Genomic DNA, 15575 nt, shown 5'->3' on the forward strand with positions numbered 1-15575 from the left:
GCGCCTCTGAGGGAGGTTGTGGGGTTGGTTATGGGGCAGGACGGGGCTGTGGGGTGGCTGTGGGGCGGGTTATAGCACAGACGTGGGGTTATGGTCTGTGAGGCAGGCTATGGGGCTGTGAGGCGTTTATAAGGCTTTTTATGGGGTTTTGGGGCAGGTCTGGGGTAGCTTGTGGGGCTCTGGGGCAGCTTGGTGCTGTGGGACAGCTCACGGGGTAGTTATGGAGGTGTGAGGCACCTTTGGGGAAACTTACGGGGTCATGGAGCAGGTTCTGGGGTCGGTTTTGGGGTTTTGGGGTCGGTTTCGAGATTTTGGGGCCGTCCCCCCTCTCAAGGGGCCCCACGGCGGTGCTGGAGGACCGCGCACCATCGAGAGGAGCGGCCAGAGCGGCCGCTCCCGCCTTTGCCGCGCCCCCTCCGGCCCCTGCACGTCACTTCCGGCCGGGGAGAGCGCGAGGGCAGCGCGGGAGCGAAGCGGCGCCGCCATGGCAACGGCGGTGGGGGAGGGGAACGGGGGGCTCTGGGGGGGTTTGTGAGGGGTCTGAGGGGGGGAGGGGTCCTGGGGGTCTTCGGGAGGGTTCTGGGGGTGTTTGGGGGGGTCCTGAGGGTGTTTGGGGGGGGTCCGTAAGGGGATGGGGGAGTCCCGGATTGCATGAGGGGATTGAGGGGGTCCCTGAGGGGATTGAGGGGGGTCCTGGGGGGTTTTAGGGGGGTCCTGAGGGGTCTGAGGAGGTCCTGAGGGATTTAAGGGCAGCTCTGTGGGAATGGGGGGGGGGGGGATCTGAAGGGGATTTGGGGGTCCTGGGGAGGATCTGGGAGTGGAATTTACGGGACCCCTCCCCCTAGAGTGACCCCCAAATCCCCCCCAATTTCCTCCCAGACCCCCAAAGTTCCGGAGGTTCGGGACGTGACCCGGATCGAGCGGATCGGTGAGACACAACCCCCTCGTTTTGGGGGGGTCTCCCCTTTTTGGGGACCCCCACCCCATTTTGGGGATTCAATCCCATTTCTGGGGAGGTTTGGGTGGTCCCCAATTTATGAGGTGGGATCCTGAAATTGGGAAAACGGGGCTCAGAACGACCCAGGAATTTAGGGGATCACTCCCAACTTTTGGGGGGGTTTGAGGGGGTCCCCAAAATGGGGGGGACCCCCGGTGACCCCCCCCAATTCCTCTCCCAGGCGCCCACTCCCACATCCGCGGGCTGGGCCTGGACGACGCCCTGGAGCCGCGGCAGGTACGGGGATGGGGGAGGTTTGTACCTTCTGGGGGGGGGGTCTGCACCCCCAAAATGTGGGGCTTCAGCCCCTGTGGGTGCCTCCCCAGGTGTCCCAGGGCATGGTGGGGCAGCTGTCGGCCCGGCGCGCCGCCGGCATCATCCTGGAGATGATCAAGGAAGGGAAAATCGCCGGGCGCGCCGTGCTGATCGCCGGGCAGCCGGGCACGGGCAAAACGGCCATCGCCATGGGTATGGGACCCCAAAACCCCCCAAAACACCCCAAAATATCCCCAAATCCCACCCAAAGCATCCCCAAAATATCCCCAAATCCCACCAAAAACATCCCCAAAATATCCCCAAATCCCTGTGCTGATCGCCGGGCAGCCGGGCACGGGCAAAACGGCCATCGCCATGGGTATGGGACCCCAAAACCCCCCAAAACTATCCCCAAAATATCCCCAAATCCCACCCAAAAACATCCCCAAAATATCCCCAAATCCCACCCCAAACCATCCCCAAATCCCTGTGCTGATCGCCGGGCAGCTGGGAACGGGCAAAACGGCTGTTGCTATGGGTATGGGACCCCAAAATACCGCAAAATATCCCCAAAATATCCCCAAATCCCATCCAAAAACATCCCCAAAACATCCCCAAATCCCTGTGCTGATCGCTGGGCAGCTGGGCATGGGCAAAACAGCCGTTGCTATGGGTATGGGACCCCAAAATACCCCAAAAATATCCCAAAATTATCCTCAAATCTCCCTCCAATCCCCCTAAACTCCTCTCCAACCCCCCTAAACCCCCCAAATTCCCCCTATACTCCCCCAAATCCCCCCTAAAGCCCCCCGAAGCCCCCCCAAATCCTCCTCCAACCCCCCAAATCCCCCCTAAACTCCCCCAAATTCTCCCCAAAGCCCCCTCCAACACCCCAAATCCCGCCTAAACCCCTTCAAATCCACCTCCAACCTCCCAAATCCCCCTCCAATCCCCCCTAAACTCCCTCAAATCCCCCCTAAACTCCCCCAAATCCCCTTCAAACCCCCCAGTGCCCCCTAAACTCCCCCAAATTCCCCCCAAACTCCCCCAAATCCCCCTCCAACCCCCCATTCCCCCCCAAATTCCCCCTCCAATCCCCCTAAAGCCCCCCAAATCCCCCTCCACCCCCCCAAATCCCACCCTAAATTCCCCCAAACCTCCCCAAATTCCTCCCAAACTCCTCCAAATCCCCCTCCAATCCCCCCAAACTCCCCCAAATTCCCCCCAAACTCCCCCAAATCCCCCTCCAATCCCCCTAAACTCCCCCAAATTCCCCCCAAACTCCCCCTTCAATCCCCCTAAACTCCCCCAAATCCCTCTCCACCCCCCCAAATCCCCCCCAAACTCCCCCAAACTCCCCCTCCAACCCCCCAAATCCCCCCTCCAATCCCCCTAAACCCCCCCAAATCCCCCCTAAACCCCCACCAAACCCCCCCAAATCCCCCTCCAACCCCCCCAAACCCCCCCAAATCCCCCCTGAACGCCCCCAACCCCCCGTTTTCCCCCCCAGGCATGGCGCAGGCGCTGGGCCCCGACACGCCCTTCACGGCCATCGCGGGCAGCGAGATTTTCTCCCTGGAGATGTCGCGCACCGAGGCGCTCACCCAGGCCTTCCGCCGCTCCATCGGCGTCCGCATCAAGTACGGGGCCCTCTCGGGGGGTCCCACCCCCATTTCGGGGGTCCCACCTCGCCTTTTGGGGTCCTCACTCCTCTTTTTGTTCCTCCTGCTGGGTGGTTTTGTCGTTTGTTTTAAGCTCTGCTTGGTTTTGGTTCTTATTTCAGAGCGCTCTGTCAAATTTCAGGGGGTGGTCTCAAATTTTGAGGTCCCCCACCTCAATTTTAGGGTCCCCATCTACCCCATTTTGGGGTTCCCACAGCTTATTTTTTCTCACTCACCGTTTTCGAGCTGTTTCGTTGGGTTTTTCTCTCCTTTTATTCTTTCCATCTTATTTTTGTTTTTATTTGGGGGGATTTAGGGCGGTGGGAGGAGGATTTGGGGGAGTTAAGGGGGGTTGGAGAGCTCAGGGGTGAGTTTGGGGGGTTTAGGGGGAGTTTAGGGAGATTGGAAGAGGATTTGAGGGCAGTTTATAATTTAAAGTTTCCTACAATTTTGGGGTTTCCCATTCTGAATTAGGTGCCCCCCCCAAAATCCTGATCAATTTCAGGATCTCCCCCCAAATTCTAGAATTTTCCCCCTCATTTTCAGTCTCCCCACCACATTTTGTGCTTCCCTCTCCCCATTTTTGTGTTTTGAGCTCAATTTTATCTCCTCTCCCCCTGTTTTGGGGTCTAACACCCCAATTTTGAGGTTCTTTTCCCAAGTTTTGGGGTTCTATCTCAATTTTGGAGTTCCCATATCCTGTTCTGCTACTCTGGTAGAGTCAGCACCCCCCAGATTTCACTCTCCACCCCAATTTTGGGGTTCCCCCACCCCATTTAAATGTCCCAACACCCAAATTTTGGGTTTCCCCCCTCATTTTTGGGGTGTTTCCCCCTTTTTTGCCTTGCAGGGAGGAGACTGAGATCATCGAGGGGGAGGTGGTGGAAATCCAGATCGACCGCCCGGCCACCGGCACGGTGAGGGGGGACCCCAAAACCCCCTTTGTGCCCCCAAAATCCCCTCAGGGCACCCCAAAATCCCCTTGAGGTCCCCCCAAACCTTCCTGTTCCTCGCAGGGAACCAAAGTGGGGAAGCTGACGCTGAAAACGACAGAAATGGAGACCATTTATGATTTGGGGGCGAAGATGATCGAGGCCCTGAGCAAGGAGAAGGTGCAGGCAGGGTGAGTGGGGGTCCCCCAAATTGGGGAGACCCCAAAACTTGAGGAACACGCAGAAATTGGGGTGGGGATCACAGAATTTGGGGGGGGTGGGGACTGGAATTGTGGTGGGAGATGATTTAGGAGCTGGGGGTGAAGAGATTGAGGGGAGAAGGTGCCGGTGGGGGGGCTCCAAAATGAGGGTGAGGGGCTCTGGAATTGGGGTGGGGACCCTGAAATCTGGGGGAAAAGGGTGGGGAATGTGAGGAGGAAAGGGCGGGAAATGTGAGGGGGAAAGGGGGGAAACATGACGGGGGGAAAAGGGCGGGAAACCTGAGGGGAAAAAAGGCGGGAAACGTGAGGGGGGAAAAAAGGCGGGAAACGTGAGGGGGGAAAAGGGCGGGAAATGTGAGGGGGGAAAAAAGGCGGGAAACATGAGGGGGAAAGGACGGGTAAGGTGGGGGGGAAAAAGGCAGGAAATGTGAGGAGAAAAGGGTTGAAAATGTGAATGGGAAAAGATGGGAAAAGTGGGGGGAAAAAGGCAGGAAATGTGAGGGGAAAAGAGGGGGAAACGTGAGGGGGGAAAAGGGTGGGAAATATGAGGGGAAAAGGGTGGGAAATATGAGGGAAAAAGGGTTGAAAGCGTGGGTGGGAAAGGACGGGAAAGGTGGGGGGAAGAAAAGCAGGAAATGTGAGGGGGGGAAAAGGACGGGAAATGTGAGGGGAAAAAGGGAAACGTGAGGAAAGAAAAGGGTGGGAAACATGAGAGGAAAAAGGGAAACGTGAGGAGGGGAAAAGGCAGGAAACATGAGAGGAGAAGGGAAATGTGAGGGGAGAAAGGGTGGGAAATGCGAGGAGTGAAAAAAATACCAAAATATTCTGTTTTCCCCCCCAGTGATGTCATCACCATCGACAAGGCCACAGGGAAGATCTCAAAGCTGGGACGCTCCTTCACCCGAGCACGGGACTACGACGCCATGGGGGCACAGGTGAGGATTTTGGGGGTCTCTGGGGGGTGCAGGGAGGGTTTTGGGGCGGCTCTGACCCCCTGAATTCTCCCCCCCAGACGAAATTCGTGCAGTGCCCCGACGGGGAGCTGCAGAAGCGGCGCGAGGTCGTTCACACGGTGTCGCTGCACGAGATCGACGTCATCAACTCCCGCACCCAGGGCTTCCTTGCCCTCTTCTCAGGTACCCCCAGACCCCAAAACTGACCCCAAACTGTCCCTCACCCAGCCCAGGGCTCCCTCACTCTCTTCTTGGCTATCCCCAAAAACTCTCAAAACTGCTCCTGGGGTCCCCATACTGCATCTGACCCACCCCGGGGGTTCTGAGCCCTCATTTTGGGTACTCTCAGACCCCAAAACGGCACCTGGGACCCCCAAACTGCCTCTGACCCCCCCAAACCCCAAATCCAGGTGACACAGGTGAGATCAAGCCAGAGGTGCGGGAGCAGATCAACGCCAAAGTGGCTGAGTGGCGTGAGGAGGGCAAGGCCGAGGTCATCCCTGGGGTGAGCCCTGACCCCCTAAACCCCCTCAAGAGCACCCCAGGACCCCCCAGAACCCCCTCAAGGATCACCAAGAGCCCCCCAAAACCCCCCAGGTGTTGTTCATCGATGAGGTTCACATGTTGGACATCGAGAGCTTCTCGTTCCTCAACCGGGCCCTGGAGAGCGACATGGCGCCCGTGCTGATCATGGCCACGAACCGCGGCATCACCAGGTACCTGAGCACACCTGGGCACCACCTGGGCACCCCCAAACCTCAGCTGAACCCCCTCACGTCCACGTGTCCCTCAGGATCCGAGGCACTGCCCACCGCAGCCCCCACGGGCTCCCGTTGGATCTGCTGGACCGGCTGCTGATCATCGCCACGGCCCCGTACGGCGACAAGGAGACCCGGCAGATCCTCAAAATCCGGTGGGACACCCCGAAAATCCACCTGGGCACCCCTAAATCCTCCTTGACGCAGCCAAAACCACGCCCTGACACACCTGGGCACCCCAAAAAGCATTGTCATGGCCTTGTTTGGGGAGAAGGAGACCCAGAAAGTTCTCAGAATAGGGTGGGGACCCCCAAAAACCGTCTCTGACACCCCCAAAATCAACCTGAACCCTGAAACCCACCTGGACACCCCAAATGCCCTGAACCTCAAACATGGCTGATGTCCCTCAACACACCTGGGGTGCCCCATAACACTCTTCAGGTTACCCCAAAATTTTTGTCACCCCAAAAGCCTCTTGGGGTACCCCATAACTATTTCCAGGTGCCCCGGTCACTCTTGGGGTGCCCCTTAATTCCCTCAGGGTCCCCCCAGACACCCCAAAACCCCCTCTGGGCCACCCCTGATTCCTGCAAGGTGACCCCCAACCCCTTAAGGACCCCCCAGTTGCCCACCTGCGTCTTCATCAGCCCCCTTGGGTACCCCAAAACCACATTGGGGGCCACTTTTGGGCCCCCCGGGCCCCTTTGTAGGGCCATTTTGGGGTGCCCCTGACCGGTGTGGGGGCGCAGGTGCGAGGAGGAGGACGTGGAGATGACGGAGGACGCGTACGCGGTGCTGACCCGCATCGGGCTGGAGACGTCGCTGCGCTACGCCATACAGCTGATCACCGCCGCCAGCCTGGTGGCCAGGAAACGCAAGGTGGGCACCCCCAGTCCCGGGGACACCCCGAAATTTGGGGAATGGGGTCCCAAAACTGGGGACAAGAGGTGGGGTGGGACCCCAAACTGGGGGGGGGCAGCGTACACGAGGTGCTGAGGGAGGGTCGGGGGGAGGTTTGTGGTGACACGGGGTGGAGTGGGGGGGTCAGGGTGGATTTGGGGTGGTCCTGATGGTTTTGGGGTCATGTGTGAGCTTTGGGAAAAGGGTGGGAAACGTGAGGGGGAATAGAGCAGGAAACGTGAGGGGGAAAATGTCAGGAAATGTGAGAAAAGGGTGGGAAATGTGAGGGGAGAAAAAAGTGGGAAAGGTGAGGGGGGAAAATGGCAGGAAACATGAGGGGAAACGTGACAGGGAAAAGAATGTGAAACTAGGGGGGGAAATGCAAGAAATGTGAGGGGGAAAAGGCAGGAAAAGTGAGGGGGGAAAAGAGCGGGAAATGTGAGGGGAGAAAGGTGTGAAACATGAGGGGGAAATAAGGCAGAAAATGTGAGGTAAAAAATGGGAAACATGAGGAAAAAAAAGGTGGGAAAAGTGAGAGGAAAAAATGATGGAAAACTTGAGAGGAAAAAAGAGCGGGAAATGTGAGGGGAGAAAAAAAGCAGGAAATGTGAGGAGGCAAAAGAGTGAAAAACAGAAAAAGAAAGTGGGAAACGTGAGGTGCAATATTTGCGGAAAATGTGAGGAGAGTAAAGAGCAGGAAACACGAGGGGAGAAAATGGGAAATTTGATGGGGGAAAAGGGTGGGAAATGTAAAGTGGAAAAAAGCAGGAAACGTGAGGGAGAGAAAAGAGCGGGAAACGTGAGGGGAGGAAAAAGGGCGGGAAACGTGAGGGGAGGAAAAAGAGCGGGAAACGTGAGGGGAGGAAAAAGAGCGGGAAACGTGAGGGGAGAAAAGGGTGGGAAACGTGAGGGGAGAAAAGGGCGGGAAAATGTGAGGGGAGAAAAGGGCAGGAAACGTGAGGGAGAGAAAAGAGCGGGAAACGTGAGGGGAGAAAAGGGAGGGAAACGTGAGGGGAGAAAAGGGCGGGAAATGTGAGGGGAGAAAAGGGCGGGAAACGTGAGGGGGGAAAAGGGCGGGAAATGTGAGGGGAGAAAAGGGCAGGAAACGTGAGGGAGAGAAAAGAGCGGGAAACGTGAGGGGAGAAAAGGGAGGGAAACGTGAGGGGAGAAAAGGGCGGGAAACGTGAGGGGAGAAAAGGGCGGGAAACGGTGAGGGGAGGAAAAAGAGCGGGAAACGTGAGGGGAGAAAAGGGTGGGAAAACGTGAGGGGAGAAAAGGGCGGGAAACGTGAGGGGAGAAAAGGGCGGGAAAACGTGAGGGGAGAAAAGGGCGGGAAAACGTGAGGGGAGAAAAGGTAGGGAAAACGTGAGGGGAGAAAAGGTAGGGAAAACGTGAGGGAGAGAAAAGAGCGGGAAACGTGAGGGGAAGAAAAAGGGCGGGAAACGTGAGGGGAAGAAAAAGGGCGGGAAACGTGAGGGGAGGAGAGGGCGGGAAACGTGAGGGGAAGAAAAAAGGCAGAAAACGTGAGGAGGTAAAAGAGTAAAAAAACAGGAAAAAAGAGGGGGAAACACGAAGTGCAATATTTTGGGATCCCTGCTGACGTCTGTGGCCGGGCAGGGCGCGGAGGTGGGCGTGGAGGACATCAAGCGCGTGTACTCGCTGTTCCTGGACGAGTCGCGCTCCACGCAGTACATGAGGGAGTACCAGGAGGCCTTTCTGTTCAACGAGCTCCGTGAGTACCTGGGGACACCTGGGGGGACACCTGGGGGTCCCCAAAACAGCCTGGGTAACACGGAGGGGGAGCAGGGAGGGGTAAAAATGGGAGAAAATTGGGGTAAACGGCCAAAAATTACAGGGTAGGGAGTGGAAAGAGAAGGAAAAATAATGAGAATTGGGCAAAACAGCAGGAAAAATGGTAAAGATGGATGGAGTTTGACAAAGGCAGGATAAAAAAGGGGGGGAAATGGAAGAAGTAGAGGAAAAAATGTGGCAGATGGGGAAAAATATGAGAAATTTAGTGAAAAATGGGGAAATTTGGTGTATGAGGGAGAAAGAGAAGTTAAGGAATTGGGGCTAACAGAGAAGAAGTTGAGTAAGAATGGGTTAAAAATCAGGGAGAAGAAAATGCATAATGAAAAAATGGGAGAAAGAGAGAAACTTGGGCAAAAATAAGGGGAGAAATTAGCTAAACATTGGGGAAAAAGGGGAGAAATAGAGAAAAGTTGAAACAAAGTTGGGGGAAAAGGGTAAAGTTGGAAAAAATTAGGTGGAAATTGGGGAAATCATTTAAAAATAGTAAAAATTCATAAAATGAAGGGATTGAGACAAAAATAAGTGGAAATGGGATGGAAATTGGGTAAAAAATGGGGAAAAAAACGGGTAAAAATGAAGGAAAAGGGGTAAACTGGGGATTTGGGGGTGCTGACCCAGCTCCTTCCCCCTTCTCTCCACAGAGGGTGAATCCATGGAAACGCCGTGACCCCCCCCGCCCCTCCCCCACTCACCCCTCCCCCCCCTTTGTACAATAAATCTGATTTGGAGCCCAAAATTTCCCAAAAATTGGGGAAGGGGCAGTGCCTTTATTTAGGGGTTTAGTGGGGGTCTTCATCCATCGCTGAACTGGAAAAAGAGGTGCCTCCGTTTGGGGTCTGGGGGGTCCCCAAAATGGGGCACAAAGGGGATCTGGAGGATTTGGGTGAAGCCTTCGGAGAGGTCGGGGGCCACAAATTGTTTCCTGAGGGGGAGGAAATGGGGAAAAATCACCTGGATTTGGGTAAAGTGGGAGGAGAAACGGCTCCAGATGGGGGAAAACCCAGCAGAAATGGGATAAAGCCACCCAGGAGAGGAGAAAGGAGGAGGAAAGAGGAAAAGGTAAAAGCCCACCCAAAATGAGGAAGAATAGAACAAGGAAGAACCCCCAAAATTGGGAAAGAGGCAAAAATACGGAAAGCAGAACCAAAAAAAGTAATGGGGCTAAATAATGGGGAAAAGGGCAAAAAACCCCAAACCAGCCCCAAATTCCCTCAAGCTTCCAAAGTGTCTCTAAACCATCCCTACAGAGCTCCCAAAACATCTCAAATGTCCCCAAATTCCTCTCAGATCCCCCCAAAATCCCCCCCCAAGCTCCTTTAGAGCCTTCCCAGGGATTCCCCAAAATGCCCCAGATCCCCCAAAATGCCTCAGATCCCCCAAAATTCCCCCAGACACCTCCAAATCACTCCAGACCCCCCCAAACCCAATCCCCTCTCACTTGTAGCTGAACAGAACAGCGTCAGTGACGGGGACGTGGCCGCTCTGCGTCATATCCCGGAACTTTTTGGGGTGAAAAGCCAAAGAAAAGGGTTCAGGGGGTGCTGAGGGTTCGGCCTCACCCCTGGGGAGGAGGATCAGGACCCCCTCAGACCCCTCCTCACCCTGCAGTTGTGCCGCGCCTGCTCCAGGCTCGCCGTGAACTGGAGGCACCGGCATGGCACCGCAGCCTCCCGGGCACAGGACACGAACCTGGGGGAGCAGGGCGGGTCAGGGGTCCCCAAAACCCCAGAAAAGGGGTCCCAAGGGCTGGGGGGAGTTCCCAGTGCCCTCCCAGTGCCATCCCAGTTCCCAGACTGGCCTTTGCCGCGATTCAGGGTCAGGGTTGGTGTTGTCCACGACCACGGAGCGGCCCCGAGCCAGGGCGGCCGAGCAGGCGGAGACACAGCGTTGCCACGAGCCCAGCGTGTCCTGGGGGTGGCCAGCGGTGACCAGCGGTGGCCCAGCGGTCACACCGGGCCAGGGTGGCTCAACGGGCAGAGACACAGCGTGGCCATGAGCCCAGAGTGCCCTGGAGGTCACGCAGGGCTCGGGAACTCACCCTGTTCACGTATTCGTATCCTGCCGGGACCAGGCGCCGCTTCACGAAAGTGGATTTGCCAGCTGAGGAGAAAAATGTTCCTTTTTTCTCTCACATTTCCCACAGTTTTTCACAGTTTCCAACCCCTTTTTCCCCCTCACATTTCACCTTTTCCCCTCTCACATTTCCTGCTCTTTTCCCCTCACAGTTCCCGCCCTTTTTCCCACAGTTTCTGGCCATTTTCCCCTCCTCACATTTCTCGCCCTTTTCTCCCCTCACATTTCCCTTTCTTTCCCTCATGTTTCGTGCAGTTTTTTGTCCCCCCACATTTCCCACTCTTTCTCCCCTCACATTTTCCCCCCTTTTCTCCCCTAATGTTTCCCGCCCTTTTTTCCCCTCACATTTCCCCCCCTTTTCTCCCCTCACGTTTCCCCCTTTTCCCCCCTCACATTTCCCACTTTTTCCCCTCATGTTTCCCGCCTTTTCCTCCCCCCACGTTTCCCGCCCTTTCCTCCCCTCACGTTTCCCCCCTTTTCCCTCACATTTCCCACCCTTTCCCCCCTCACATTTCCCACCCTTTTCTCCCCTCACGTTTCCCCCCCTTTTCTCCCCTCACACTTCCCGCCCTTTTCCCCCTCACGGTTCCCGCCCTTTTCTCCCCTCACGTTTCCCCCCTTTTCCCTCACATTTCCCACCCTTTCCCCCCTCATATTTCCCACTTTTTCCCCTCACGTTTCCCCCCTTTTCCCTCACATTTCCCACCCTTTCCCCCCTCACGTTTCCCGCCCTTTTCTCCCCTCACGTTTCCCACCCTTTCCTCCCCTCACGGTTCCCGCCCTTTTCTCCCCTCACGTTTCCCCCCTTTTCCCTCACATTTCCCACCCTTTCCCCCCTCACGTTTCCCGCCCTTTCCCCCCTCACGTTTCCCGCCCTTTTCTCCCCTCACGTTTCCCGCCCTTTTCTCCCCTCAGGTTCCCGCCCTTTTCTCCCCTCACGTTTCCCCCCTTTCCCCCCCTCACATTTCCCGCCCTTTTCTCCCCTCACGTTTCCCCCCTTTCCCCCCCTCACATTTCCCGCCCTTTTCTCCCCTCACGTTTCCCACCATTTCCCCTCACGTTTCTCGCCATTTTTCCTCCCTTCTTTCTTTCTCTTTTCTCCCACTAGGGACCAGAACCAGAGCTGTGTCCGCAGCCATTGCAGGGCTCGGTGGTCACTCGGTGGTCCCTCAGTGGTCACTCACCCCCAGGGAAGCCGACGGTCAGCAGCACCTCGGGCCTGTCCGACACCAGCTCAGCCTCAGGGATCTCCTGGGGGGCTTTGTCCAGGTCACGCTGGGGACAAAGGTCAAAGGTCAGCGTTGGGCACAGCGGTCAGTGCTGGAGTCAGTGGTCAGTGCTGGGGTCAGAGGTCAGTGCTGGGGTCAGAGGTCACTCACGGGGTCGAAGGCCGGGAGCTCAAAGGGCGCTGGGGCCCAGCCCAGGAACTTTTCCTCGGGAGTCAGGAACCGCAGCCCCGCGTTGAGAGCGAACTGGGAACACTGGGGTCAACTGGGGGCACTGGGGGGTGAACTGGGAACGCTGGGGGGGTGAACTGGGAACGCTGGGGTCAACTGGGGGCACTGGGGGGTGAACTGGGAATGCTGGGGTCAACTGGGGGCACTGGGGGGTGAACTGGGAACACCGGGGTCAACTGGGGGCACTGGGGGGTGAACTGGGAATGCTGGGGGGGTGAACTGGGAATGCTGGGGTCAACTGGGGGCACTGGGGGGTGAACTGGGAATGCTGGGGTCAACTGGGGGCACTGGGGGGTGAACTGGGAATGCTGGGGGGGTGAACTGGAAACACTGGGGGGATGAACTGGGAGGGACTGGGGGGTGAACTGGGAATGCTGGGGGGGTGAACTGGGAACACCGGGGTCAACTGGGGGCACTGGGGGGGGTGAACTGGGAATGCTGGGGTCAACTGGGGGAACTGGGGGGTGAACTGGGAATGCTGGGGGGGTGAACTGGGAACGCTGGGGTCAACTGGGGGCACTGGGGGGTGAACTGGGAATGCTGGGGGGGTGAACTGGGAACACCGGGGTCAACTGGGGGCACTGGGGGGTGAACTGGGAATGCTGGGGGGGTGAACTGGGAACACCGGAGTCAACTGGGGGAACTGCAGGGGTGAACTGGGAACACTGGGGGGGTGAACTGGGAACACGAGGGTGAACAGGAGGCACTGGGGGGTGAACTGGAAACACTGGGGGAATGAACTGGGAGGGACTGGGGTCAACTGGGGGGTGAACTGGGAACACTGGGGTCAACTGGGGGCACTGGGGGGTGAACTGGGAACGCTGTGGGGGTGAACTGGGGGCACTGGGGGGTGAACTGGGAACACCGGAGTCAACTAGGGGAACTGCAGGGGTGAACTGGGAACACTGGGGTCAACTGGGGGCACTGGGGGGGTGAACTGGGAGGGACTGGGGTCAACTGGGGGCACTGGAGGGATGAACTGGGAACACTGGGGTCAACTGGGGGGACACTGGAAGAGTGACCCGGGGGTGTGGGGGCACTGAGGGGGGGGGGCACAGGAGACCCCTGGGTCATGAACTGGGGGGACTGGGAGGGTCTGGGAGGAGCACAGCGTGGAGCTCTCAGGGATTTGGGGGGGTGTCAGGGGGGATTTGGGGTTGAAGCTCCACAGATTTGGGGGGATTTGGGGGTGCCAGGGGCATGCCCAGGGATTTTGGGGGTCCCCAGGCAGGTTTTGGGGTCCCACCAGTCGGTCGCTGCAGGAGAAATCCTTTTTCTTCCTCCCCGGGGCCCAGTTCGGGGGGCGTCCGGCAGCGTCTGGGGGGGAGCGAGAGCTTGGGGAGGTGCTGGGACCCCCTGCCCGGACCCCAAAAATGCACCCAAAACCCCAACACCCCTCCCTGAACCCCCAAACTCCCCAAGGACCCCCGAAAATACACCCAGGACCCTCCCCAGTGGCCCATCTGAGCATCCCAATGCCACCCCAGTGTCCCCAGAACACCCCAGGACCCCCAAAACTTCCCCAAAATTCCCCTAGGACCCCCAAAATTCCCCCCAGGACCCCCAAAACTTCCCCAAAATTCCCCAAGGACCCCCAAAATTCCCCCAGGACCCCCAAAACTTCCCCAAAATTCCCCTAGGACCCCCAAAATTCCCCCAGGACCCCCAAAACCTCCCCAGAATTCCCCCAGGACCCCCAAAACCTCCCCAAAATTCCCCCAGGACCCCCAAACCTTCCCCAAAATTCCCCCAGGACCCCCAAAACCTCCCCAAAATTCCTCCAGGACCCCCAAAACCTCCCCCAGGACCCCCAAAAACCTCCCCCAAATTCCCCCAGGACCCCCAAAATTCCCCCAGGACCCCCAAAACCTCCCCAGAATTCCCCCAGGACCCCCAAAACTTCCCCAAAATTCCCCCAGGACCCCCAAAACCTCCCCAAAATTCCCCCAGGACCCCCAAAATTCCCCCAGGACCCCCAAAACCTCCCCCAAATTCCCCCAGGACCCCCTCGTGCTCACCCCCCACGTAGAAGCTGTCGGGCACCGACACCGTCACGTCCCCGTTCGCCTGCGGGACCCAAAACCAGTTCACACCAGTTCACACCAGTGACCACTCTGACCCCCCCAACAGCTCCCAGTGCCCCCCCCGCCCACCAGTTCCCAGTACCCCCCAGTACCACCCCCACCAGTTCCCAGTACCCCCCAGTACCCCCCCCACCAGTTCCCAGTACCTCCCAGTCCCGCCCCCGGTACCTCCCAGTGCCCCCCAGTTCCTCCCCAGCGTCCCCACTCAATTCCCAACAACCTCCCAGTAACTCCCAGTTCCCCCAGTAGCTCCCAGTCCCTCCCAGTCCCCTCCCAGCACTTTCCCAGTGCCCCCAGTCCCTCCCAGTACCTTCCCAGTGTTCTCAGTCCCTTCCCAGTCTCCCCCAGTTCTCTCCCAGTCCCTTCCCAGTGGCCCCCCTCAATCCCTCCCAATCCCCTCCCAGTACTTCCCAGTCCCTCCAGTCCCTCCCAGTGCCCCCCATTCCCCTCCCAGTCCCTCCCAGTCCCCCCCAGTGCCCCCCAGTCCCACCTTCTCACACAGGTGCTCCCACATTCCCAGCACTGGTTTCCTGTAGATCCCCGGCCCCGTGGCCACCAACACCTGCATTGAGAGGAGGGGGCTCTCAAACCCCTGCAGACCCTTGAGGGGGGGGATCCCCGAGTTTGGGGGGGGTCCCGGGGGGGTTTGGGGGTCCCCCAGACCTGCAGGGCCACCCCGAGCTGCTGCGCCACCGCCTCCACCTTGGCCTGGAACAGCTCCGGGCGCAGCCGGCCCCGGGAGATGCCCAGCTGGTTGGTGAACACCACGAGCTGGGGGGCACAAAAACGGGGGCTGGGGGGCAGTTTGGGGGGTCTGGGGGGCAGTTTGGGGGGTCTGGGGGGGAGTTTGGGGGGTCTGGGGGGGAGTGGGAGGGAGTTAGGGGGGTCTGGGGGGGGATTAAGGGGGTTTGGAGGAGCCCCTGAGGGGTTTGGGGAGAGCTGGGAGGGAGTTTGGGGGATTTGGGGGGAATTTTGGGGGGTTTGGGGGGGACTGGGGGGGGATTAAGGGGGTTTGGAGGAGCCCCTGAGGGGTTTGTGGGGGTCTGGGGGGGGGCGGGAGGGAGTTTGGGGGGTTCTGGGGGGATTTGGGGGGGGTCTGGGAGGGAGATTGGGAGGTTCTGGGGGTCTGGGAGAGAGTTTGGGGGGACTGGGGGGGGGTTAAGGGGGTTTGGAGGAGCCCCTGAGGGGTTTGGAGGGGGCTGGGAGGGAGTTAGGGGGGTCTGGGGGGGGATTAAGGGGGTTTGGAGGAGCCCCTGAGGGGTTTGGGGGGGCTTTGGGGGGTTTGGAGGAACTCCTGAGGGGTTTGGGGGGGACTGGGAGAGAGTTTGGGGGATTTGGGGGGGGTTTTGGGGGGGACTGGGGGGGGATTAAGGGGGTTTGGAGGAGCCCCTCAGGGGTTTGGGGGGGGATTTGTGGGGTTTGGAGGAACTCCTGGGGGGTTTGGGGGGGTCTGGGGGGGCTGGGAGGGAGTT

General features: G+C 58.5%; 3 protein-coding genes across 3 annotated transcripts in view; 1 reads left to right on the top strand and 2 right to left on the bottom strand.

The window, feature by feature from the left end:
• GYS1 (glycogen synthase 1) overlaps positions 1-369 on the bottom strand; it is a 35779-nt gene extending 35410 nt beyond the window's left edge. Inside the window, exon 1 of the mRNA XM_059860764.1 lies at positions 254-369. The gene's annotated coding sequence lies outside the window, so the exon portion shown is untranslated. The remainder of the gene's footprint in view (positions 1-253) is intronic.
• RUVBL2 (RuvB like AAA ATPase 2) lies at positions 260-9259 on the top strand. Its single transcript, XM_059860765.1, has 15 exons — positions 260-496; positions 880-928; positions 1179-1234; positions 1324-1465; positions 2763-2892; positions 3764-3830; positions 3930-4036; positions 4908-5001; positions 5079-5202; positions 5430-5524; positions 5617-5735; positions 5813-5932; positions 6527-6656; positions 8295-8409; positions 9131-9259. Exons 1-15 carry the CDS (start codon positions 260-262, stop codon positions 9154-9156), a joined length of 1611 nt encoding a protein of 536 aa, XP_059716748.1. The 3' UTR covers positions 9157-9259.
• Positions 9226-15575, bottom strand: part of PNKP (polynucleotide kinase 3'-phosphatase) — a 10947-nt gene continuing 4597 nt past the window's right edge. The window contains 11 exon segments of the mRNA XM_059861132.1: positions 9226-9411; positions 9928-9989; positions 10091-10178; positions 10288-10397; positions 10528-10589; positions 11747-11837; positions 11942-12034; positions 13266-13336; positions 14038-14086; positions 14594-14665; positions 14767-14874. Of these exon segments, the coding sequence (XP_059717115.1) occupies positions 9282-9411; positions 9928-9989; positions 10091-10178; positions 10288-10397; positions 10528-10589; positions 11747-11837; positions 11942-12034; positions 13266-13336; positions 14038-14086; positions 14594-14665; positions 14767-14874 (936 nt within the window). The 3' untranslated portion in view covers positions 9226-9281.

The sequence above is a fragment of the Haemorhous mexicanus genome, chromosome 16 (genome assembly GCF_027477595.1).
Source record: "Haemorhous mexicanus isolate bHaeMex1 chromosome 16, bHaeMex1.pri, whole genome shotgun sequence".
In the NCBI taxonomy this organism is placed as follows: Eukaryota; Metazoa; Chordata; class Aves; order Passeriformes; family Fringillidae; genus Haemorhous; species Haemorhous mexicanus.

Bases quoted from the DNA above. Each gene is read 5' to 3' on its own strand.
- RUVBL2 (XM_059860765.1), top strand. From the start codon at position 260: ATGGAGCAGGTTCTGGGGTCGGTTTTGGGGTTTTGGGGTCGGTTTCGA. The intron at 497-879 runs GTGGGGGAGGGG...ATTTCCTCCCAG, and splicing joins GCGCCGCCATGGCAACGGCG to ACCCCCAAAGTTCCGGAGGT. The intron at 929-1,178 runs GTGAGACACAAC...TTCCTCTCCCAG, and splicing joins GACCCGGATCGAGCGGATCG to GCGCCCACTCCCACATCCGC.